This window comes from Uloborus diversus, chromosome 1, assembly GCF_026930045.1.
Source record: "Uloborus diversus isolate 005 chromosome 1, Udiv.v.3.1, whole genome shotgun sequence".
Taxonomy (NCBI): Eukaryota; Metazoa; Arthropoda; class Arachnida; order Araneae; family Uloboridae; genus Uloborus; species Uloborus diversus.
The window spans coordinates 168,463,078-168,490,144 of record NC_072731.1 but is presented as its reverse complement, the minus strand read 5'-3'; the positions used below and the strand labels follow the sequence as shown (position 1 = coordinate 168,490,144).

Sequence of the window (27,067 nt, the reverse complement as noted above, 5' to 3'; positions counted from 1 at the left end):
TAATATTCTTTATTTTTTTAAACCGAAAGCAGCAAACGCCGTTTTTTTTCCTTCAAATATTCAAACTCACAAATCGTGATTAAGATTTCAATTAAATGTTTTCTTTCCGTCAGAATAATATTATTTTTATACGTTCCATTGTAAACTTGCTGGGCACATGGTAAAATTGACGTTTAAATAAAAAATACATTTTCATCATTTCGTTAAATGACGAAAATTGAATAACGAATTTAGTACTTTTACATGAATAAGGGAACAATGTTATTTTTTGTAAAAATTCACATAAAAAATTTTCAGTCACTACAATGAATTCGTAGTCACTCTAAACTCGTCTCTTTAACTTGCTGTTAGTCGCGTGCACATCACAGGTGCAAGTGCATCCCTGTACACTTTTTTGTGACGTCAAATCGCGCTTCTGGCGACAGAGTTTCATAAAGTAATTATTTAAAATAAAATTAATTTAACCTAGCTTTCGAAGAGCCAGAAACTTCTCATAGGTGCAACGCGACTAACATGTCAGAAAGGAATGCGGGACTAACGAAAAGTTACAGAATCTTCGAATTGGAACAGAAATGACTACCGCAAAGAATACACTTTAAATTTAATTCCTAAATAACTATTAAATCCAATGTGTGGATTGGTAGAATTTAATAAGTTTCCAAGTTGTAAAATTCTGAATAATAAAAGTAATTATATATACAATCGACGATATTTTTCATTGCAGGGACGTTGCTTCGCATTGGGATCTTATGAGAAGTTGAGCCAATCAGGAGTGGATTTAGGCTCTCTGATGGAAGATTACGAACAAGAACGTCGCCAAAGACTGGCTTCTATGACATCAACTGCGAGTAATTTGTCCGTCATTGAAGAAATGTCCGATCCAGCTACTGCGATACCCCTGTACGAATCAACGCTTTCAGTCTGCTCTTCTGTGTCGGCAACTTACAATGAGGTAAGTTTTCTGTTAAATGTCTACAGTGAAAACATAAAATTCATGACTTATTTCAAATATTTAACCTATTATAATTTGCTCCGCTAAAAAGATGGACCAAACAAATGGGTTGCCAGAAGGTTTCCCACTTTTGGAATTTTTTCTGTAATAAAAAAATTAAACAAATATTCGCCGTTTGCGTTCATTTGTTGTTGTTCAGGCCAAACACCTGGTTGGTGCCGCCAAATAGCGCATTTCTTTATTTACATTTTGTCTATTTTTTCCGAGAAGAGTTTATAGACCCTTGATCTAAATATCTATTGTTCTTGTCTAAATGAAAAGAACTTTGACCATCAACGATATATATATATAGTTTCAACATTCTCTCCTATTAATAACTTTCAGGATAATGCCGAAGCAGCTGGAAAAGGTCCGAAAACATCTGACGAAATCAAATCCTCTGGGTCTGTGAAGTTTGAAGTGTATAAGGAATACATAAAATCCGGCGCTGGACTGTTCCTTCGACTTCTCTTGTTCATATCGTATCTTGGAACTCAAGCTTTGTTCAACGGGAGCGACTTCTGGCTTACGGGATGGTATGACCTTTAGTATTTAAATTTATTAAAATGTATTCCTCAAAACTAAAAGTTTAATTTCAAATGAAAAGATTATTTTATAAACCGTTTTTATAGAAAGGAAATAATTTTGGTTTTTTAAAAACTGTAATTTTCCTACATATAACTTTTGTATCGTTTTGATGAAAAAACTTATTTTAATGATTCAAAAATTTTAGTTGCAGTCTTGGGAATTACGAAATCTGAAAAAGCAAGATTCACAAATTAGTTATTTTTCTTTGGAGAGAGGTTGTATATGTATATGGCCTTATGCTTTGTACCAATCCGAAATTGAATACAATTTAATACATAAGAAGGTCTTCAAAAATCTGTTGCCTCAACCTCAACATTTGTTTTTGTCACAATTGCTGTTAGTTTAGTTACCCTGTCTCTGTTTCTTTCCATTGTACGTAATATTAATAGCGCTGGAAGTGTTACATTTTTTAACAACAACTATTTGTCCTCGGTGTAAAGTTGTCAAAATAGAAATATCAGCTCTATTCTCCTCTTACGTTACATCGTCATAACAAAAGTCATATATCATTCACATATTCAATTTATTGTATTAAAGCTGTGGAATCAAGAGAAGTTACTACGTTTTTTTTTTTTTTTTTTTTTTTTTTTTTTCCCGGGCGGTGAATAAGGTCGTCATTGATTGAAGAAGCCTTCGAGTGTCTAACCAATGTTCAAATCGGCTGGTGAACAGCGGCAGATTTACATTTGCGGTATCGCCGCAATGCATTTTGGGAGCCTAACGAAAACATTTTGTCCTGCGCAGTTTTGGATTCTTTTGGGGGTCCTCGGTCTTTATGTTGTGGCGCCCCTCGCATTGCTACTTGGTAAATCCTCTTTTGTCGGTGAATTTGACCGCTAAGCATCTGTTTTTAGGATTCCTAAATTTTAGATGAGTCCGTTTTTGTAATCGCTGATATTGCGGTTGTTCCCGTTCGCGAACTCATTAAAGGTTCATAATATACACTTTATTACACTATCAATCTTTGCTATTATTGCAGGACAAACAAGGAACAAAGAATCTACAACATCAAAGATTGTTGGGCAAATGCGAACAAGACGTTCCTCAACGAGACTGGATTGTACAATGACACCTACGGGGTCGTCGACAGAGACCTGTTCCGGGAAACGGTGGCTAACGTCAGCGACATTTGTTTCAACTTGACCGACAACTACCAGACTGACGTATCGGACGCAAGGAAAAACGTGAACATGGAAATGAATTTGTCTGTGTACGCAGGCCTCGTTTTGGCTGTATTTGTGTGGTCTCTGTTGAGGACGACAGCATTTTTCCAGATGTGCATGAAAGCTTCTATCACTCTGCACAATAAAATGTTCCGATGTGTTCTGCGATCTCCAGTATCATTTTTCGACAATAATCCTGTTGGTTAGTAAAAACCCTTTTTTTTTTACTCTGCTTTCAATAACGGTATTTTACGAGGGTTGGGACTTACTCTGTTTCTGATGACGGTATAACGAGGGTTGGAGCTTACTCTGTTTCTGTTAACGGTATTCCGAGGGTTGGAACTTTAATAGTGGCAACTATTTATTTACATCAAATACAAAAGTGGTAAAGCTTAACCACGGGGACGACCTTGCGGCGGACACATCATTTGTATTAGATTGTTTGTTATCATTTTGTAATAGATACGGCCTCCTCTGCTACTCGGCTCTTTCTGGCTGATTCCACTACAAATGTTATAAATTACGTTCTTGCTTCAAGGTCATCCGTTATCTCTCCATGGTCAAACTTTACACACTAAAGTGGCTCGATTTAAAAATTCTTTTTAAATCGAAAACTCCTGTGGTGGAAAAAGTTGTGTATTGGTATCAAATGTTCGTGTAAAATTTGTTTTGGAAACCAAAATATATTTAGAACCCCCGCCAGCCCTTGAAGTTTCGCCAAATAAGTAAAAATTGACGTTTTAAAAATTTTTACCAAAAATTCTTATGCAGGATTTTTTTAATCGCCTGTGGTGAGGAACGTTGTGTACAGTAGATCCTCGTTTTACGCGGGGGTTACGTTCCACGGAAATGCCGCGTAAATCGAAACCGCGTAAATTAAGACCTAATAGTAGTGTTAAAATAGGGGTTAGGTTCCGTAGATTAAAAAAAAAACTACTTTATTGTAATGATGACTAATTGTATAATAAGTATATCGATTTTTAGGCTCAGCATGCATAAAGAAAATATAACTTAATTTCGTGTTCTGTTTATAAAGAGGAGCTGGCAGCAATAGTCTTTTGGCAGTCATTAAGAATTTTTCTCTGCAATTTTTTGCAGAGCATTAATGCATCCATGACCACTTGCTTCATTTCCATAATGGAATCTTCCTTCACTAACAAATCAGCAAGATCATTACAACTGTCTAGGAATGGCTCAAAATGTTCAATGTGAACGGTTTTGGTTGTGTGTCGCCGATGTCAGTATCTTCGTTGGTTTTGGCCGCCTTTGTCACTCCTAAAAGCTCTTCTTGCAGTGAGTTCTGAACTGTGTGAGTTTAATAAGTTTACTTCTGGAAAATGCTTTGGAACCAATTGCATAAAATGTCTCCAGTGGCCCAAACTCAATTATTAGCACGTCAAAATGCAGTTTATTACGTGTAATCTGTAATTCTTAGGAGTTTGGATTTTGAAAGAGGGGAAAATTTTATCTGTTTGCATTGCTGCATTTGCATAAAACCGAAACTCGTCCGCGTAAAATAAAATGAAGGTGTCAAATCTTAAACCGCGTAAAATAAACCCGCGTAAAACGAGGGTCTACTGTATTGACATCTAATGCTCATTCAAAAAAAAAAAAAAAAAAAATTGAAAACTAAAATATATTTAAAGCCCCCGCCAGGTCCCTGAAGTTTCGCCAAATGTGTAAAAATTGGCATTTAAGAGAAAAAGATTAAAATTTCTTTTGCATAACTTTTTTAATCGCCTATTTTGGAAAAAAAAGGGGAAAAAAGTAGGACCCTTTGTTTCTGAACAAAATCATTATAATATCATATACAGTAAAATCCCTTAAATGCAGACACTAACGGGACAAATTTTTGTGTCCGCAATAGAGGGGTGTCCTCAGGATATGGGTTTAATAATGTCATTTTTCTTTGGAATCGGGGAATTAAAAACTCCGCATAAGAGAGATGTCCACATTTGAGGGGTGTTCGTTAGGAGGAGTTTTACTGTATAATGATATTGTTTATATTTTAAAACCTCCGCCAGGCCTGCGAAATTTGCGTAATTTGCTATTTTTCTTAGCTTTTTCTGCTTAGTTTTGACTGTCGCTGACAGATGGTGCGATTGTGCAAAATATATTTATTTTTCTTATTCTGTGATATAGTGAAGCTACGGATATCCATTCTATATCTCACAAATCGGCCTGATCTCGGCAATTATCCAAGCGAATATGAACCGTATAGAAATCGATATGTTCTGGATTCAACTGACACGTTCTGGAAACTTTCCAAAATCATTGCCCACCAAACCACCAGGTAAGCTATCTCATGCAAGGTGATTTACAACAGCAAACAGCTTGCTTCGTTTATACACTCCTGTTTATGAAAATTGCAACACCATGAAGGAAGCATCATAGTTGAATGAATTTTAATACACAGTTGAGTGGTAATGGTACAAATAAATGATTACATTTTCAGACCAAACAAACAATAAAAAGAGATAGAAATTAGTATTTTGTGTGGCCACCACGCGCCTCAATAAGAGCTGCTACACGACTCGGCATGGAGTGAAACAAAGTTTGAATATCTGACTGCGGAAGAGTATTCCATATCGTTTGTATGCGCAACCAAAGTTCGTCTGTCGAAGCCACAGGACGAGGATCACGAGCGAGACGCCGCCCAACGAAATCCCATACATGTTCAATCGGTGACATATCCGGGGAATATGCAGACCAAGGAAGAAGCTGTACCTGCTGCGAATCAAGGTAGGATTTGATAGTCCTGGCGACATGTGGACGGGCATTATCCTGCTGGAATCAGCCTCTGGCAATCCTTGCAGGAAAGGAATAGCTCGGGGCTGTAAAACTTCGTTTATGTATCAGGTACTGTTCAAATTGCCCACAATTCGTAGCAATTATGATCGTCCATGATATGCTATGGCACCCCAGACCATACTTCGGGTGTTCGTCCACTGTGGCTTCCGATAATGCACTCCGAAATGTGCCGTTCACCGGCATAGCGCCTGACACGAATTCGGCCATCATGGTTCCACAAATTGAAGCGGGATTCGTCAGAAAAGACGACTTGCTGCCAATCAGCACGCCAGCTGCTATGCACATTGGCCCATTGTAACCGCAGGCGGCGATGGTTTTGCGTGAGAGGAATCCTGTACAAAGGAAGCCTTGCGCGCAGCCCACGCTGCAGCAGATGTCTCCGAATTGATGAAGCACACAATGAAACACCTGTAGCTGTTGACCACTGTGCTGTCAATTGTCTTGAAGAAGCTGTGCGGTCCGTCAGTGCCATACGCACCATGTGTCTGTCATCGCGAGCTGACGTCACATTTCGGGGTCCACTCCCGGATTTCTGAGCTGTCCGACCCTCGTCCGTCCCCTGCTTCCAAACATGCATGATTGCGCTGCTGCTACGCTGCACACGAGCGGCTACTGCACGATAAGACAATCCAGCTTCACGAAGGCCGACGATTCTGCCCCGTTCAAACTCCGAAATTTGCTCAAATTTCGGTTTCTTTCGTCGAAGAGGCATATAAAATTTCAATATTATTTGTATATTAAAAAAAAAAAAAACTACTGTGCCTAAATTTAGGTGCTTGTTAGGGCGCTATGGTGGCGTTCGAATACATCCACCTCCTCGAAGCGAATTCTAAGATATTTTCCCTTAATTTCGGGAAAACTGGCAAAGTGCCGCTATTAAATAGCGACGCAGGTTCGCTGGTGCGTTCATCTTTTGCACTTTAGTTTTAATTTGAAAGAATTATGTAGTGTTATTACAAGAAAAGAAAATGTAAAAATAGCTTTAATTTTAAAAAAAAGTGTTTAGTAAAAATTTTGCTTTAAATAACCAAAATTATAAAATCTATGCAAATATACCAAATTTTACCGGTCGGGGGAGGTACGATATCAATATAGATTTCTTTTCATGAGCAAAAAATATTACTAAGCAAACATTTTCACACAGATGATTTAAAAAAAATATGTGTATGAAATTTAAAAAATAGGAAATAAATGTCGAGTTTTAGATATTTGGCGAAAATTCAAGGGCCTAACCGGGGCTCTAAATATGTTTTGATTACCAAAATATTTTTTAAACAGATATTAACTGTCAATGCTCAACTTTTCCCACCACTGGCTATTAAAAAATATATGCATAAGAAATGTTCATATTTAGTAAAAAAAATGTCAATTTTTAAATGTTTTGCGAAACTTCAAGGGGCTGGCGGGGATCTAAATATATTTTGATTTCGAAAAAATTTTTTCACCAGAACATTTGATGCCAATACACAACTTTTCCCACCAGAGGTAATTTCGACACCCTGTTACACACTTCAAGTTCCTTCAAAATAGTTACCCAGCATTGTGTACAAACCATTTCCAACGATGTGGAAGTCGTAGGCTAACTGTAGCTGTGCCTGTTCTGTTGATAGTTCGAATGGAGCGTTCTAGTGTTGCAAGAAACTTTGAAACACTTCCGAAGCGAATGCTGCTAAGTGATTCCTTTTTATTAGAAGCTAATCAAAGTCTGAAAGGCATAAGCCGTTTGTGACTGACTTAATTCCAAAAATAAAAAGACAACTTCATGGCGTACGCTTCAGAACTGTTCGGAGATTATTGCGTCACTAGACTACTCCGTTCGAACTATCAACAGGACAGGAGCTGCTACAGGTGTTTTACGACTCCCACATCGTTGGAATTGGACTGTACGTAATGCTGAACCATTACATTGAAAGACTGTAAAACTTGAAACATGTACCACTTATGAATAAGATGTAAAGAAATAGTTGGCACTATTAAAGTTCCTACCCTCTTCTTATGTTCTTATAGAGTTGAAGAATTATTTACAGTTTTATTTCATTAGAAAACCAATTTTAATTTTATTCTACGCAGTAACAATAGTAAAATAACTTAAAAATTAACGTATCTTTTAATTTACTGCAGAAAATTATTCCCATCCTTTTAAAAATTTAATTGCTGAAAGTAACATTGTAAAAAAGGGAAAATAGATCATGCTTTCGTATCTATCTCAACAGGGTCAGCTCTCTCCACTCTCTCAATAGAATAGTAAAAATTTATCTCTTGTAAAACAATCCATCTTAATAAAAGAAATATTGGAATGTGATGTTCTTCGTCCAGCTGGCTGATATCATCCAGGTACGATGAGGGGATAAACTATCGTTATTTTTCTCTTTAATTTATTTAATACATCTTAGTTTCTATTTTAAATCACTCGATAGTGGAAATCATTAATACAAGAAATGTACCAAAATTTCTAACTGTTGTGTAAAAATTGCATTGTTTTGAAAAAAATTGCATTGTTTTGAAAAAAAATTTAATTGTTTCTATAGCTTAGTATTTTTTTTAATTCCAATGATTTGTATTTTCGTTTGTACAATATGCATTTTATGGCTCTAATGTAAAACTGATACATCGTCAGGACGAGTTCTGAATCGATTTGCGAAGGATGCAGGCGTCATCGATGAAACGATGCCCATGGCAGCCCTTGATTCTGTCACCGTGAGTAGATGTTCAACACCATGGCCGTAACTAACACTGCTCAGCTGCGCAGTTTCTGTGCTATGCAGACCTTCCTGCCTTCCGCTGTCACTTCTTCCTTGGTGGTGGTTTTGAAACTTCATTTCAGTTTTTCTGCAACTCTTACCATGATTATTTCGTTTAAGTTTTCATACATTTCATCATTGTTAAATCATCTAAAGTTAATCATTCGTTTGAGTACAAATGCTTTAAGTACCATATTACAGTGAAGGATTAAATGGATTTCCACAGTTTATTAATTTTTTTTTTTTTAATATATGAAATGTAGTAGAGCTCCGTTATACACTGGGTATGGGGGAATGTGTTAGCACCTGCGTTTAAACATTTACACATGGAAAACTGAATTTCTTCTGAGCCATTAGGTAAGGTTGCGTTGGATGGCATTTCAGAATAGCACAGTTCTAATAAAATTTTTATCATTAGGCGTCATTTAAGCATAAATTTTGATACTGAAAATAGTCTGATATGAATAGCGTCAAATATCACTAAAACCATTAACTATTTATGTTAGGTATTTTCACGAATTAGAACTTATCAATGGCAACAATAATTGGATTTTAAAACTGGAAAAGAAAAAGAAGGTAAAACCATATTATCATCATCTTAGTTGAATAATAATGTGCATGCGTTCATTAAAATAATATTTGCAAGCTTAAAAGACGAAATTGGAGAAAGTCCACTTTCACCGGTGATTCACCACAAATATTCGGTCTTTCTCCGATGATTTCTGTATGTGAATGTTGATATTCACTGGCTAATATCGACATTTACCAGATTTCAGACTTTTACATTAACAATAAATCATTTAAAAAATAGGCTTTGGGTATCTTTGTACTTTTCTTTATTCTGAACAACAAATCTTTCCACCTATTCACAACTATCTTTTCCACAAACGAAACTTTAGATTTGTTCTTCTGTAAACTTCATCCTCTACTTTCTTTCCTCCACATCTTTCTAACTTTTAACATCATGTAATCAACACAGACAGTCTCAAACTTCTGTATTGACTTTCCCATTTAATTAACACTTCTCATTTGAATCATACATAGATGCGCTGAAGTAATTATAACTTTAAAGCGAAAAATTACTGTTTGACCTAAATAATTGCTGAATAGAATAATTCTGGTAATCAAAACGTGTAATAAGACTCATTTGCATGCGTATTTAATGTTGCAGAATTTGTAACCTGGACGGTTCAGAGAGTCCTGACAGTGTACTATTTTTCCTCAAATGTTGGTACTAATTATTACCAAACCTTGCATGTTGTAAAAAAAATCACCAACCAAGGAAGAAGCACGCTATAGCTATGCTTTTTCCCTGATAATCAGCTTTTTCAATTCCCTTGCCAACTAACGAATGTTTTTCCTTTAACATTTTCTCAACTAACCCAGGTAACATTCTAAATCGAGTTTCCAGAGATTTGGGTTTCATTGACGATGTGATACCGACTACAGCTGCTGACGTGCTTGAGGTAATGCTTTTGCTAACTAATAATGCTTAAAGCTTATTAACATTGGTGGTACTGAAAGTTCACAATAACGGAAGTGAGTAGGACTCGACCGATGCATCGGCCTGGCCGATGCATCGGCGCCGATGGTTCAACAATTTAGCCATCGGCATCGGCATCGGCGGCCGATGCTAACTTGGATTAAACATCGGCCCATCGGCCTTAAAAAACATCGAAAAGCCGATGGAATTGGCCGATGTTTTCGAAAAAAAAGACCTTTGCTGTTTTACTTTTTAATACAAAGTAAAGGGAATTATTGTTTTCATACAAATTTTTTTACTTGAGTTTTATTATGAATTTCTATTTTAGTCATCTCTGAAAGAATTTTTAATACTGCATTCAGGTACAAACAAGTTAATTATTGCGTTGTTTTTTGCAGCTGGATGCACGTATGTATCTCTCATAAGTCATAACTCAAATATAGTAAGCTGTAGAAGGTTAAAATTTCGTATGTGGGGTCTGAGTACGTTCCAGTTGTGCACTTCCCTTTTTGTTTTCAATCGGGTGTTCTAAAAGGCCTATTTACTCATTTTTTGTGGCTATCAATTACTTATTTTAATGCAAAACTAATATAGCGTCTTAGACTGATCATTTGGTGATATATTGCCGAATTGAAGACCAACTTGGAAACAAACAGGAGAGGGTGGTCCAAAGCGGGTAATTTTCGAAGAACGCTCGAAAGTTGTAGTTTTTGGATTTTTATTGCAACAATTTCGGTTTTATTTCCTAGCAGGGCTCTTGAACTTCAAAATAAAAAGTGATTTTTGTATTATTTCAAACCCAATATTTTATTTATTATCAATTTTTCCAAACATTGGAAAAACCCGCTTTGCCCTACCAGGGAGCTCAAAGGCGGGTAAGCTTAACTAATTGTGGTTTGGCACATTTGCCAATCAAAAATGAAGTTACTAGCAAAATACCCGGCGTTGCCTGGGTCAGTAATAATTGTGAGAAACAATCGCTACTTTCTCCCCGGTTCTGTTTTAACTGAAAGAACTCAAAACACACCGCTTTGACGTGATTAAAAATTGAGTTTCTTCCTTACCCATAAAAGTAAAATAGCAATAAGTATAAAGAACGAAATAGTACTCAGAAACGAAAGCACGACATTTAAGCATATAAAAATTTGAAGATTTTCCAAAATATGAACTAACAAAAACAAAGATCACTAAAAAACCGTTCGCTTTATTTATTAAAAAAATAGTACACACAAACACACACACACACAAAAAAAGAAGAAACAACTCTCTACTATGTTTCCCTAAGTGTTGAAAAAGTAGAGTTTCCGAACATTTAAATGACTTTAAATACATGTTTGCTCCTGAGAAGCCTTGATTCAAAATTTTCATTATGATTACTATTAATATTGCTGTTGTAAGGCAACGAATTTTTGTAACAATGGGTTTTATATTTAATAATTTAATGGAGAAATTACATGAAATTTACTGTTTTCCATCATAACCTTTTTAAACTAAGTTTTTTAGAAACAAATTACAGCCTATGTTGCTCCCTGGAAATGTAGCTATCTACGGTGAAAAAATTATTAAAATCGGTCCAGTAGTTTTGCAGATTACCCCGGACATACATACATACATTGCATTTGAGGTAATAGGGGGGGGATACTTGACTCGATTTCAGAAATAAAATGAAGGAGTTTTGGAAGAGTTTTGAAGGAGTAAAATGAGATTTTGAAGGGGGCACTAATGGGCTGCCATTAAATGATGTCGCCCTTTTTTTCAACATATTTGACCCCCTTCCCCCTTTATTGCAAAGTGTCACAATTTACGTAACTCCTTCTCTTGTCACATGTCAAATTTTTTATAAACATATTGTTACAATAACTGTGTGATGTCATTTTTTGCCACTCTCTCTCTTCCCCTTTTCACACTTTCATGAACCCGTGTCCTCCTCAAGGCATGGCATCACTTGTGGATGACCCTTTTTATTATATCATAACTGCGATTTACTAAACAAGTGTTTTTTCAGCACAATCACTTAATGTAGTACATTTCCTTATGTAGTTTTAGATATTTAAATAATAATTAGACAACCTGCCTTTTGCTGCTGAGAGTGTGGTAGAGGAAAAAACAATAATCATAAAACTTGAAAAAATAGCCAAGCACCATTTAAGCATGTTTTACATCACTTATCAAATGTTTTAGTCTTCTAATAAAATTTTCACCTTCAACTTTTATGACTTAACAACGATCAATTTGTAAATCACATCTTTATGAAAATAAATAAATGCACGAAATTACTACATTAAAATCACCCTTGTGACAAAGTTAGTTGTCGATCAAAATATTATAAGTTACTGTCATAGAGGAAGATTAAGTAGTCTTGAACTAAAAAAGAAGGAATTTTGAAGGAGTTGAAACCAAAATGAAGGAGTTTGAAGGGCCCTACAAAAAAAAATTGTCTTAAATGAAGGAATATTGGAGGAGTTTTGAAGGAGCGTGCGAACCCTGCATGAGACCCGTGGCGTAGCTAGGGTGGGGCGGAGGGGGTGGTTCGCCCCGGGCGGCACTTTTTTTAGTGGCGTCAAATTTACCCTCAATATTTTGGAAAAACAAGCGTATTTTCCCAAAAAGGATAGTATATTTTTAATATATGTTTGCAGACAAAAAGAAAATCTCTTAGAAATGTAAGTCTTTCGTATCACTACCAGAATGAAATTACTTAGATACCAAACAAGAGAGTTTTTCTTGATAGCATATCAGTACAATTCTTTGTTTTTCTGTCAGGGGATGGCAGAAGAAATTCATGGATTTTTTTTTCTACTATAGAGGTTAACTCGAGGAGGATGAAAACAATAAAGTTTTCCTAAATTTCGTTTTTAGAAAAAGTTAGCACTTGATTATAAGAGAGTTTCTTGAAAACCTCCTAATAAAACAAAAACTTCTCTTTTTTAACATCAGGAAAATGATGGCAAGAGTGAGAAAGAAAGGGGGAAGGATTCTTCAAATCCCTGACAATCTTGGCAATTTTTTCCCTTTGATTTTTTCTTTTTTGCCATCGGCCTTCGGCATCGGCCATCGGCCATCGGCAATCGGCCATTTGGGAAAAACTATCGGCCATCGGCCATCGGCCATCTTTGAACAATCGGCCAACAATCGGCATCGGCCCATCGGCCAAAAAATGCCATCGGTCGAGCCCTAGAAGTGAGCACTAAAGTTTCCTTCCTGTCGCAATAAATACTGTGATTCAAAGATTTTTATTAGAACGGCGAGAAGTTTCTTTTTGGAATGGGATTGAAAGACATTTTTTTTAAAATCTAGCTACAACAAAGCGATATGCAGTCTAAAAACACATTACAGAGGAAAACCCAGGAACTCACATGTTTTTTTTTCTTTATACCCAATGAAAATTTCTTTAAAAAAATGCTTTTTTTAAACTTTGCTGTAAAGGAAAGAAGCACTCTTTCTCTTTAAAAATAGTACAATTGTAAGATGAATGCTTGATTTATATTAAGATACATTTTTTCTCCTTGAAAATATAAATTTAGAATATTACTTTTCTTTAAATAAATGCTAATAGTGAAAAAATATTCAATTTGAAACAGGAACTATGGATCCTAGAAACAAAAAATAAACCTGAAATGGTGATTATGTACTCAATTGGACACTTCTCTGCTTCGTTAAAATTGTTGGTTTGTTTCCAAGTATAATGATTTATTAGGACAAACAAAATTCTATTCCTTTACAATAAAGTTTAAATCTTATGGACAAAAAATTGTCCTCAAATTATTACTATGAGGTATCAGGGCTCAATTAGAGTTAGTTTTTAGGGGTTCAACCCCCTTTCCCCAAGATACTTATTCTCGAATCAGTATTCCTAATTCTAATATGTATGCATTCGGATTGTTGTAAACAAGACCTGAAAAAAAAATGTTGCAAAAAGAAAAAAAAATCTGATTCAGACGATAAGAAATTTAGCTTCTCCTTTTATTTCTCTTTTAACGTTCGAAATTGTGAAACTGCTTTAATGGTACTCAAAAGGCAAAATGAAATAAGCAAGATAAAATCGTCCTAATTTCCCTGCAACGAATATTTTAAATGCCTTTCTCAAAATATTATTTTTCATTTATTTATTTTACTTTATTTATTAATTATTATTATTATTTTGCAATTTTTAAGACTATAAAAATTATACGATCCAACAGGAAAAACACAAAAATTGAAAATAAAAATTAAACTTCACACAATAAATTTCGCAAAAGCAAACAGTCCAGTTGTAAGCTTCATTTGTTCGTTTTGTGATGCTTGACATAAAACAATATCAAATCTTTCAGCGCCACCTCTGAGCTTGACTAAAGCTTCAATTAACCTTGCATTTGTATATTATTTTATTTGTCATCGATAAAAAGTGAAACTTTTATTGGAAATGAGTTGAAAGTAAAATCGATGTAAATTTCATTTCATTATACTTTTATACGTAAAATATTTGGTGGCAAACTGTATGCAGGCTTTCATTGAAACGTTTTTCTAATTCATACTGAATAGCAGCATTTACTGGGCTACTATTACCATCTCTTGCCCCAAAACAGAGGAGAGTTTCCTCTTTTATTTGTAATAGCTATCTTCAAATTTTTAGTTCTGGCATTTATGTCCCTTTGCGGGCCGAGGTAGCCCTTTCAGTGAAGCACCGGAATCGTGACTGGAGGGTCGCGAGTTCATTACCGGTCGATCGAAAACCCTCTGTGTACGCCAATGGTGACTGGTGTAGATTAAATTCGATCAAAAAGTCCTAAAGTTATCATTCTAAATCAATATCACTGGGAAGGGCTGAACCAGGAGTTGCTCTTTTTCTGGTATGGATTAAAACTAGCGAAATGTTGATAGATGGTGTTTTCATTTAACATGTGCTATCTAAGCTAGCAAATTTTAGAGCTTTGGTAAGCAAAATTCAAATTTGTCCAAAATAACGAAAAAACACAATTTATAGGGTTCCTTTTTTAATCTTGAATCACTGCGTATTTTTGAACGTCGTATTTGTAGAAAACTTTCAATCAAAAGTTGATATTATCGTCATTTATGTGTGTGATCACTCTATTTTCAATAAAAGTTTCACCAGTTAAAAACAATTCTAAGATTAAGTGTGATCATGTATTTATCGATATGCATTTAATTGTATATTATTTTTAATTTTATATATACCCACATTTAATTTTTAAGCAAGGTTCCGGTGAAAAGATTTCCGGATAATCAACTTCTACTATATTCAACAAAGCAACTGATGCGGTATTTTTTCTGAAAAAGCACCGAATCGCCCTTCATTGTTTTATTACTGTAATAGAACATCAAAAATCCGAACGAATTGGAACCGTAGGTAGTTCGGATTTTCAAATTGTTCAGTTCAGATTTTCGAAAATACAGCACAGCCTCGTTTATCCGGACTAACTGGGATCAAAAGCCATGTGGATAAACGAAAATCCGAATGATTCGGATAATATGGAGAATAAGAGAAATACATTCTTAAATAAACACTTATCTTTTATTCGTGCTAAAAACAATGCTTTATATAAAAATTATTTGAGATCGTTTCGCGCAAACACTTCTAGTTCAGCTGCAGTGACGTTTGCTCTACTACCTATGGAAGAGCTCTACCTTTAATCAAAATAAAAAGCAAGGGGTGTAAGTTCTGTTCTTGCCATCACAATTTAAAATTCTTACTAGCCGCTACGGCGAGGAGCGGCTAGATTAGCCGATTGCGGTGGTTAATTTTCGGCAAGGAATGTATCTAACTTCTTTTGACAGAGTCGTTCCAAGGACCACGCGCACCTTAATTTTCGCCCAACAGAAAGAATGAGACCATTCAAAAATCATTCAAAAAGCACGCCTCAGTACTTCCACTGCCGCTCGAAATAGTCATTCTACCTTTATTCTACTAGCTATCACATTGCTCAGAACGACTGCTATTGCGATTTGGCCCTGAAAAGGGACGACTTGAGAAGCGAAAAAGTCGAAAGGAAAAGCTAAAAACCAGATTACGGAGGTATTAAAAAAGTTTTTAATTAATATCTCCGCTAATTAAAGTCGTACAATTATGCAATCTAGTCAACAACTTAGCTTGAAACATTACGAATCTGTCGATACCTTGTTCGATGCTCAGTTTTCTGTCGTTCACCAAGAGTAGCGATGACATACATAGATTGATAGATACCACGACTTTTAATATTTAAGTCCAGCCGCTAGGGCTGCTAGATTAGTCGCCTTCGGCGGCGGGTTGGTGTACACCACCTTCCGTGGAGTACTCCGAGGGTTTCGCTGCCTTCTTACCGATGCCTGCTGCAGGTTTCTGCAACACCCAATTTCTTGGAAGTACTGCCGGGTACTTTGGGGGCTTTGCCGCGTATCTGACCCCCGAGACAGCTTGAGCTATTGAGTTTTATAGCCCAAGAGCCTTGATAGACCATATTGCACCAAATTAAGCTAGTGAAAGAATTTAAATCGACGTTTTCTGGACGCAAATAGCATTCCTTTAAAAGAAAAGAAGAAAAAATCATGGCATCAAAAAACGAAGCCATTCGAAACGTAATTTTTCTTTTCGCATCGAAAAACGTTCTTCACTTAACGCCGCGCCGACTTTTGCTTTCCGTGCGTGTTTTCCTGTTTGCGAGTTACTTCCGCTTTGCCTTCTTGCCAGCAAATCCGTAGGATTGATTGTGGTAGAAAAATGAAGTTTTGAATTAATATCTCCGCTAATTAAAGTCGCACAATTATGACACCTAGCTAAACTTTTATCCAGGAAAATTACGAATCTATTGATACCTGGTTCGATGCTCAGTTTTCTGTCGTTTACCAGGAGTAGCGATGACTTAAATAGATAGTCACATACAATCATTTTTTTATATATATATTAGATTTAAGTCAATATAATTTATTTATATCCTACACATTTGATCCAGATAAACCAGACATCTGGATAAATGGGAACCGAGTAAACGAGGTTCTGCTGTAACAAAGAAAATACCATTTAGGAAAATTGTATGCCAGTTAATCAAACAAAGTGGGAACAGATGTACGTAGGGGAATGTGGGGCAATGCCTAAGATGACTGAGCTTTTTCAAAATGAACAAATTGTAAATTTGTTTTGAAAATTACAGTGCAAAAAGAAGTAATGTATTTCATTATAAAACTTTCATTGGAACATTTTATTTATTTATTTATTTATTTTTTTTAATCTTTAAAAAATAATGGAAATATTTCACTTTTTTTTCATGGGGCAAAGTGAAAAATGAAATATTTTTATAATGAAAAATTTTCTATTTTATTGTAAAAAGTATTCTTGATCAAATGAATCAGTAAATAAAATTTTTAATGAATAAATTAAAAGAAAATGGAACAACAAAATTAATTAATATATAAAGAAAAATAATTGACTGAATAATGGAGTGAATGAATAAGAAAATAAGAGAATGAATGAATAAACAAGTGAATTACTAAAGGAAGAAATGTAAATAAATCAATTAATACATGAATATGTAAGCGTTTTAGTAAATGATTGAGTGAGTAAACAAAATGAGCTATTTCACTTTGCCCCGCATGCACTCGACTACTTGAGCAAATTATTTAAAACGCAAATAAGTTGAATCTTAACTAAATAATTGCTCTGCGTATTAGACGGTCTCAATTAATGCTTAAAATGTTAATAACAAGAACTTTATTATTTTAAATTATAAACAATAATTTTTGAGTTACAACAATTATTACAATAATAGTGCTAATTTTTGAAAATTGCTTAAATATTCGGCGGTATTTTATTCCCGACTGGAATAGACTACATGTGCAACTACATTGTTAAAATATTACCAGATAAGGTGGCGCTAAACTCGGAGTAAATATTTCACCTTTTCACTTTGCCCCGCTATTTCACTTGGCCCTATATTCCCTTACATAATCAAATACTAGTACATAACGCTACGATATGTAGTTACATTTGAAACAAAATTTAACAAAAATTAATTTTCCTCGGTTCCTGAACATGAAGGAAAAGTTATAAGGGAGTGCGTTCGGGTTTGCGGCGTTCCATTGTATTTATGTTTTATTGGTGTTTCCATTAAGATCTTCTGCTCTTTGCTGGGTATAATATGTGTCGTTGCCATCGTGGAACCATGGCTTCTTCTCCCAACAGCTATTATCAGCGTATTATTCGTCTTGTTACGAAGATTCTACTTGCCGACAGCTAGAGATGTCAAACGATACGAAGGAATAAGTAAGTCTTATTTTAAATATTTGATTATTTTCATAACTGTTTAGTTTTTAAAGAGGATAGTTATAAATATTAAGAAATATAAAGATAAAATTTTCTCATGTAAATATTTTCTTTTTATAGGTCATTTTCGAGAAAATCGGATTAATTGGAATTAAATTTATTATTAGTTAAATTTAATAATTTAAAGTTGAAATATTAGTTTATTCCATTTTTTTTCAAATTTTTTTGAGCAAGTATTAAATGCAAAACTGTTCAATACTATTCGAAGCATCGATAAATGAGAGAAACTTCGTGTTGTGTTTTCAACATCCTTGAGTGTGTCGCGTAAGTGGCCTGGTGGTAAGGTGTTGGTCTTCTGCGCCGTAGTCCCGGGTTCTGATCCGCGGGAGCCAGTTGGTGGATTTTCCAGATGCAGAACATCGTCAGCACCCATGTCATATGATTATGGGGCTTGTAAAAGACACCTTATGTATTCGTTTGGCTTTGAATGCCCTTGGTAAAATTCAATCTCCACTCTCTAGTGTAGTTTCGCATCACAGAGCTCTATCTGGTGGAAACTGGGAGCCAAAAGTATGTGTGCTATTGACATCCGCGCCTTAATGGTGGCACATAAAATACTAGACGCTATATCGGGGAATCGCACTAGGTCTGCAAAAGGCTAAATACCCTAACGCAGTCCCAATAGAACGAAAAAAAAAATCCTTGAGTGTTTAAACATATTTTGGCATGTACGAGGGCAAATCAAAAAGTCTTTGCGCCTATTTTTTATTCGCCGAAAACAGGTACATTGAGGTATTTACAAATATACGTAGTGTACTACGTACCTTACATTATTTCTGCACATAGTCACCACAATGGTTTAGACAGTTGTCCCTTAGAGATCCCCCTGTGGTAGAATTCTTCCGGCTGCCTGTGGAACCACCAGCGGACCACGTTCTTGGCTTCTTCGACACATGTCCTGTCAGAAACTTCCCTGAGAATTGCTATGGGCGTTTGTCCCTTGCTCCATCGAAAACGAAAAACATAAGCTGTGGACGTCTGAAGAAGAACCGCCATTTTAAAAGATTGATAGCAGCCCCCCGCATCGGAGCAAAAGGCTGGTACGGTTCAAGGAACGTTCACTGCTGGGAATGTATATGTTTGCTTTGTATTCACAGCTTTAAAAAAAAAAGGCTCAAAGACTTTTTGATTTGCCCTCGTAGTTAAATCCTTGATTTGAGCAATTATGTACGTTCATGTGAAAAGTAGGGCATGCAAAAGTAGGGTGATTCATACACAAATACGTAATGTCAAAACAAAGCATAAACGGAGCATCATAAATTGTCAAAAAACTATGTGATTCTTGTGATAGTCACTTAATGGAGAGAGCCGAATCAAATTTTGATATTTCTCGTGTGCAGCTCGCAGTCCCGTCTTCTCACACTTGAGCACTTCTCTTTACGGACTGACCACCATCCGTGCTTTCAAGGTCCAGCATCCCTTCGAGTTGAGCTTTGACCATTACCAAGATCAACACACCGCAACCTGGTTCGCTTTCATTTCCGTGACTCGCTGGCTTGGCATCGTGCTGGATTGGCTCTGCGTCCTCTACATCACATCCGTCACAGTCGCCATGGTGATACTTTCCGAAGGTAAGATTTGTTTTGTTTTATTACTGTTTATGAGCATGTTTTTTTTTAAATAAAAATGGACTCAGCACACATCAAAACGCGTAAACCTGTCGAGATTCGAAAATGATCACGAATCTAATACTGTCTTTTACGTAGCAAAGATAGTCTTATTGTATTTGAGAAAAAAATTCACTCAAATATCGGCCTAAATTTCCATTTTGCTCCCCCCCCCCCCCCCGAATGAATGTTGATTTGTTTTTTCGCCCGCACGTGCATATGTACATAAGAACGTATATGGAAGCCCGAAATATCCGTTTTGGCTATTTAGTTATTTTCTATACTTTAGATATAGAAGAAGGTAACAATTAGTTTATGATATGCTCTTTCGTGTAAAACTAAGTATCATTTCGAAAAAAATGCTTTTGTATGCCTTTTTTAAGTCGGTAAGGTATTTACTTTCCGGACAGTCCTCGTACATATGTATACATATATGTGGTTACGTGAAAGACCGAAAGTGGATACCAGATTTCACCGGTGATCCAAGAAAATATTCTATTTTAAACCTGTGCACCTCGCACTTTCACATTTAGCAAAATTCAGAGTTCCATTCGGTAAATTGAGAATTTTCCCCCTTCCTGAAAATCGGGGTGCCCCTGTTCGTAATTTCAAGAATTTAAAACAACTTGTTGACAAAGTACGTTGCCTCGAATATCAAGGAAAAGAATTCGAACTGCGCGTTGGGGAATTTTGGTGATGCACATCAACTTTGGCTGAGAAGATTACTTGCACGTTAAAACCAATCAATATATTTATTTTTTTTTCTCCAATAAATACCACTTCAGAAAATTCTAAAAAATACTTTTTTTTAAGATACGAGAAAATAATATCATCAAAGTAGTTAAAGCACTGTTTCTGAATCCAATTTCGTGTTCAAAAGGCCATAAACTCAATATAGTACCAACGACAGTACAGTCGACTTCCGGTTAGCCGCAGAATAAAATGGCACTGTAATCGCGGATAACCGAATTCACGGATTAAACTCAAAGCATAAAACGACACTAGTGTATCCAATAGCTTCAAAAAGTTCGATAACACATAATAACTCGCATACATTTAAACTATAGCTAAAATAACACTGTATGAAAAATGTATGTAAAATCTAAAAAACAGATGAACTGAAACAGATCAAGCTACACTCATGTCCAATAAATAAAGGCCACAAAGATAAAATCTGCGAAAACAGAAAAACCATTCACTGTTTTGCCACGAAATTTGGCACAGAGGTGTATTACAATAGGAGAAAGAACATAGAATCATAAAAACATGGAAAATACTTTAATTTGGAATTAAGAAATAGGGTTTATGTGATCAGGGCAAAAAGTGTTAAATTATGAATCAGAGATAAAGTAAATTTATCTTGAGAAAAAGGAATGTCGAATATTGAGTGAGACCAACGTGCACTGCTATACAAGCTTCACAACAAATTTTCATATTATTTATGAGGATGTCAGAAAATGCTTGGTGCAACAAAGTTCATTATTTCAATAGCGAGGCTTTTAACTCTTGGCGGGTATAAAGAGGGGGAAGGGGGGTAACGCTGCACGTTGGTTCTTCCCTAGACCATCCCAAACATGTTCAATAAGACTGAGGTCCTGAGACTTCGAGGGGCAGTCCATACGTCGAATATTCTCTTCCTCAACATGTTTGTGACCTTAATTTTGAACATGAACATGAATGCTGAGTGTATGTTACACAAAAAATTCATAAAAGGGTAGGGAGGGGAATTTTTTTGGACACACACAAGACTGGTCCGGACACTCGATTGGGCGCAAAAGTTATGTAGATCTAAAAATTAGTAAGTAGTGCAGATTTAAAGCAGTAGTGTTGATTCAAAAATCGAGTTTCCAAAGTCAGGTTTCGGTTACCATGGAAGGTTTGATGTCACTGGAAGGGGAAGAAAGAAATGGAGAGCCGCTATATATATAGGCCTACGAATCAGCTTAAGTTTAGCCATTTTGGATCGGATTTTTCATTGTTGTGCTGCTAGGGTTACCACAACAAAGATTCGGATTTCGCCAAAATTGCCGAAAATAATATTTTATTTAATAAAAAATTCATGTGTCGCTAATAACTTCTCACAGTGAACTCTCACCAAACGCGATAACTCACCTGAAAAGACAACCACTCAAACACGCGCTCCGATCCAAAAAGGCTGTTCTTACAAGCTGATGCGCCGCACAGTGGAGTATTTGACTGAAAATCCTGGCCAAAACTAGTTTGAAATTTTCACCCTTCTGAAGGCGACATCCTTGTGTGCGTTTGTGCGCTGTACGGCGAAGCTATCCCACTTATAGACATGAAACTTGGTATACAAGTTGTCTGAAATGTTTAATGTTACAATTTGAAACTCGATTTTTAAAATTTGAATTAGAAAATGAAATATTTAATATTTTATCCACGGTTTAGACTTTTGCATGTTTACGACCGTAAAAACGATCCTAGTAAACGTAGAAAAAAACCCAATGCATCACTAGGTAGGAAAAATAATTTTCTTCAAGATTATGGTTTGTTTGAAGTTCTAACGTAATTAACCGAATTTCTAAGAATTTACAAAGGGAGGTCACTTTTTCGACTTTTTTCAATTATTCAATCCATGTAAACTAAAATTCTTGCATCCAATATTCTAATAATGTTATGGCTCTGAAACTTTTTAAGGAAATAATATAAACACCTTACCTTCATTTACAGCGAAAACGGTAAAGTTATGTTCTTTCACTGATTTATAATGAATTTTTCTTCAATGAGTTGAAATAAAAATTTTCAATAATTTTCACTCGATCCGAAATGAATGCCACGGTTGGCTCTTTGCCAATAATGCTTAGAAAAGTGATAAGTAAACATGTTCGATGCGAATTGCTGTTTTCCTTTGAAGATATGTAATTAAGTGCACTGTTCGAGGGGGGGAAAGAGCAAAAAGCGGTTAAAAAAATCCTAGTATTCTGTACAAAACACTAATTTGAAACCAAAAAAATAATCAATTTTATTCTTTTCGTTTGGTTTCAATATTTAAAACCCTGAGTTAATCATGCACAAAAAGAATTAAAGACAAGTGTTTCGGGGTTACAAAGAACCTTTTTTCTATTGAAAAAAAAATAGATAAATAAATGAACTAGGATATTATAACTGTAAAAACACTCGAAAATGGATATTCAAAAGCTCTTTGTTTTTGAATTGTATATATTGTACTCGTACCTTGGGTCGATCCTTAGTTTTACATCGTGTGATGTGTCCCGCTAAAAATTGTACGAACAAATTTGGAACTAAAATTTTATATAACTTTAATTTCACAATGAGTAGGTAAAATGTCTTAAATATGGATAGCTCGCTAGCGTAGGAACGTTAGGAGACAATTACAATTGTCTCCTAACGCTAGCAAGTGGGGGGGGGGGGGGTATTTCCCCCCTTTTGCTACGTATAAGGGGGAAAGACCCCGTCCCCCGGCACATTATTTGCAGCAATGATCTGAAAAAATATAAATATTTATTTATTTTATCTAAAATCTATCTCAATTTTAAGGAAGAGCAAATTTTCTTAGCGAGATCACAAAATAATTTAATTTATTAACTTATTAACGTACATGAGAAAATTAACATAACTGAACGCAAACACATGTTTTAGGGGTGCAGTGAATCTCTTTAGCGATGCATAAAGGTAAGCGTTTTCGAAATTAATTGGATGATTCTCATTCCATAACTTACATCTTTACACATTGATGAAGCGGTTTCTCATAACCATGAAACTCGTGTCTGGAATTTTATTGTTGTTTGTGCGCTCAAATATGTCGATATTTTCATTCAGTAGTACTTATGATAACTTTTTTGCAAATTTATTAAATCTTTGTAGGTAAATTCAGTTTAAAATCATGACTTGTCACAAAAAGATCGGATTATGCACTTTTTTTTAAAAAAATCATTTAAAAAAAGGGCAGTTGTAGGCGGAAGATTTTTTTGCTGAAATTAGCACTAGAGACTTTGCCAAATACGATGCAACTTTCAAAACAGCCCGACCAAACCCGACACCCATTTAAAAAGCTTTCGCTAGTTATAAATTAAGGCGAAAAGCCTTTAAAAATCTCACGTACCAAGTTTTCTTTATTTTTTTCACTAAAAGAAAATAAAAATATTTACTTTGATTTATAATTAGCACTAAGCCCTGACATTTCTTTGTAACGTAAAATTGGTTTGGTTCAATTCCATTCATTTAGAGAGCCACAAAAAAATCTACATTGAAACGTAATAATTAAGCTGAAACGTAACAAAAAAGCGAAAATTCTTATAGAAATCTCATCTTTCACTGAGGCTATGAGCAATTGTATGTGACTCAAGTTTCCAAAACAGGTGCCGATCGATGCACCAGTTAGTCAACTATCATGGAATAAATTTTCATAAAAATCGGGTAAATTTTTAATTTTGGACTTTTGGCCAGGATTTTCAGTCAAATACTCCACTGTGCGCCGGCTCGGATATATAGGGGCCTTAGAAAGAAATAGGAATGTCTAGAAATATAATTTTTCACTCGTTAAGTGAAAATGTGTACATTTATCAATACTCAGTTAACATAGTTTTTTTTTTTTTTTTTTTTGAGCGGATAATCCGACCCGCGGATAGTCAAGAGTTTACTGTTTATATTTAAACCTCTGCAGAGGGTTAAAATGCTCTGCACAAAACCAGGGGCGTAGCTAAGGGGGGGGTTTTGGGGACAAAACCCCCCCCGAAAAGTTAGTCTCAAAAAAAAAGGAGAAAAAGAAGAGAGAAGAGAAAGAAAAAAAAAAAAGAAAAGGAAAAATTCCAAGCGATTATACATATATATATATATATATATATATATATATATATATATATATATATATATATATATATATAAAAGAAGTAACCCCCCCCGAAAGTCGGGTCTAGCTACGCCACTGCACAAAACTACATCTGATGGCTTCGTCTATACCAAAAGAAAACCGTTTACTTTCTAAATGAAACGCAGATCTCATTTGTTTTAGTTGCCAGCAGACACAAGATCAGAACGGATTTTTTTTTTGGGGGGGGGGGGGGCGGGGGGTGAGTGCTGTCGGCTAACAGCAAAACTACACTGGTGTGCAAAAATTAAGGACGAAGTCGAAAAATTAGCAAATCAGCTGAACGAAGAGGCAGAGCGGACAGAAAGGCCAATCAGGAGATTAAGTAAGGTGATGTACGGTAGAACATGCACAGATATGCAGGCAGACGTAATGGGGGAGTGTCTGAGTAGTATAAAGTATGTTGTCAGTGTAAGATCAGTAGTTCTGGCAAAGAGATTGCACGCCGTATAGCAGTTAAAATCACACCGAGTTGCTGCCTCAGCGAGAAATGGCGAATAATCAATCTGTTAGACGACATCTGGATGCTTTTACCCGAGGTCGAATCATTGGGAAGTTGGAGGAAGAATGCAGTGTGACAAGTGTGGCTGCAGAGTTCGGAATTGCTCAAAGCGTCGTTTCACGACTTTTGAGGCAATTTAAAACTACAGGAACAGCTATCCAGGGGTTCAGTAGTGGTCCTCCACGAGGAACCACATCCGCAGATGACCGATATATTGTCTTACAGGCGGCAGACAGCGGGAGAAATCGCTAGACAAACGACACAGGCGACTGGACGACCGATATCGCTTCACGATGCCCTATAGGGTGTGTACCTCTAACGCCTGCCCATCGGAGAAGGCGTTCTCTGTGGTGCCGGGAAGACCGGAATCGGAGAGACAATGAATGGGGACGAGTACTCTTTACAGATGAGAGCAGATTCAGTCTGAGTAGCGATTCTCATCGCATACTCATCTGGAGAGAGCGGGGAAGCCGCAATCATCCCTCGAACATCATTGAAAGGGACAGGTATGGAGGTCGCGGTGTTCTCGTTTGGGGAGGCATCATGCTTGGTAGTCGTACAGACCTTCACATCTTCGACGCAGGTTCAGTCAACGGGGCCCGTTATTGTAACGAGATTCTTCTTCCATATGTGCGTCTTTTTAGAGGCGCTATAGGTCCGCAGTTCCTTTTCATTAGACGACAATGCACCATGTCATCGCACAGTAGCTGCCGAACAGCTCTTAGAGAGTGAGGATATTGAACGTATGGATTGGCCGGCACGATCTCCGGATCTCGATCCCATCGAGCATGTATGGGGTTTTCTAGGCAGACGCTTGGCAGCTCGTACCTTACCACCAGTAACGAGTCGGGAGCTTCGATTGGCGCTGCAAGATGAATGGGCAGCAATGCCTCAACAACTCATTGACACCCTCATTCTCAGCATGGGCAGACGCTGTGAAACCTTCCTAGCAGTCGGGGGAGATCATATCCCCTACTAAAGACCGGATGTTTCTTGCTGGACACCCATCACAGGGATGTTTCGCCCTTCAGTCGCATTGCGCTCCATGCTACTTTTTCAATAAAGCTTCTTTTTATCCCTCTGATTTCTCTTTTAGTAAGTGTTGCTTACATTACACATGTCCTTACGTATTGGGGATCTTACGGTATTAAATGTGTTGATTTGGAAAGCTTTTGTACAAAGTTATATTGAAAAAACCGTCTTGTCCTTAATTTTTGCACACCAGTGTATATCGATAGTTAAATATATTTTGCTTACTAACTACGCTTTATTGAATACTTTTTTTTACACTCAATAGATTATCTGTTAAACTTCCTAATTAATACTGCTTACTGAGACATTTATAGTAACTGAATTATTCTTTGTTTTCTCTCAACTGTCCTAAAAACATTATAGAGGTCTTTACCTCTTATTTCTCTTTCTTTTAATATACAGGTAAGGTCTTTAGCTAAAGTGATAAACCAGCGTAAATAAAGCACAAACTCAAGAAAATACAACAAATATCTATTTTAAGGCTAGAATGGAGACTCCCCGCAAAACCAGAAAGTCGTGAGAAGACTGAACTTAACTCACTTTTCGTTTAGTAAGTTCTTTGAGTGAAAACTTTAATCTAAATTAATATGCCCATGCTAGTTTTTTGATTTCAACAAATTTCCATTTTGGTTGCATCAAACTTACTGCAGGTTTGCGTTGAACCACGTAGAGAACTAGGTTCATTTAGATATTAAATTTTGATACACTGTTAGTCTGTCTGTGTACCTTTCAACAAGTACCAACTGTGTACCTTTCAAGAAATATTCTTGTTTTCTAAATTAATGATTAACATTGACACACATCTCTGCATAATTAATTTTGACTGTTGTTGACGAATGAAAAATAACAGTTATTGTCTCTCTAGATCCTTCATATGCTAGCAAGGCCGGTTTGGCCATAGCTTCAGCCCTTCAACTAAGCGGCAGCTTTCAATGGGGTGTTCGACAATCTGCTGAAGTAGAAAGTCAGGTATGGCGTCTGATTTTTTTCGTTACAATGCAAAAAAA

General features: G+C 36.1%; 1 protein-coding gene across 2 annotated transcripts in view; it reads left to right on the top strand.

Moving 5' to 3' along the window:
* The window catches only part of LOC129233451 (ATP-binding cassette sub-family C member 4-like), a 114,892-nt gene that overhangs the window by 79,216 nt on the left and 8,609 nt on the right, over window positions 1-27,067 (top strand). The window contains exons 15-21 of one of the 2 annotated variants that reach the window (XM_054867486.1): window positions 725-952; window positions 1,337-1,527; window positions 2,559-2,944; window positions 9,681-9,760; window positions 17,860-18,010; window positions 19,411-19,641; window positions 26,926-27,029. In XM_054867486.1, coding sequence (XP_054723461.1) covers window positions 725-952; window positions 1,337-1,527; window positions 2,559-2,944; window positions 9,681-9,760; window positions 17,860-18,010; window positions 19,411-19,641; window positions 26,926-27,029 — 1,371 coding nt within the window. Of the gene's footprint in view, window positions 1-724; window positions 953-1,336; window positions 1,528-2,558; window positions 2,945-8,170; window positions 8,251-9,680; window positions 9,761-17,859; window positions 18,011-19,410; window positions 19,642-26,925; window positions 27,030-27,067 lie in introns of both variants that reach the window. The other variant, XM_054867481.1, reaches the window with a different exon arrangement.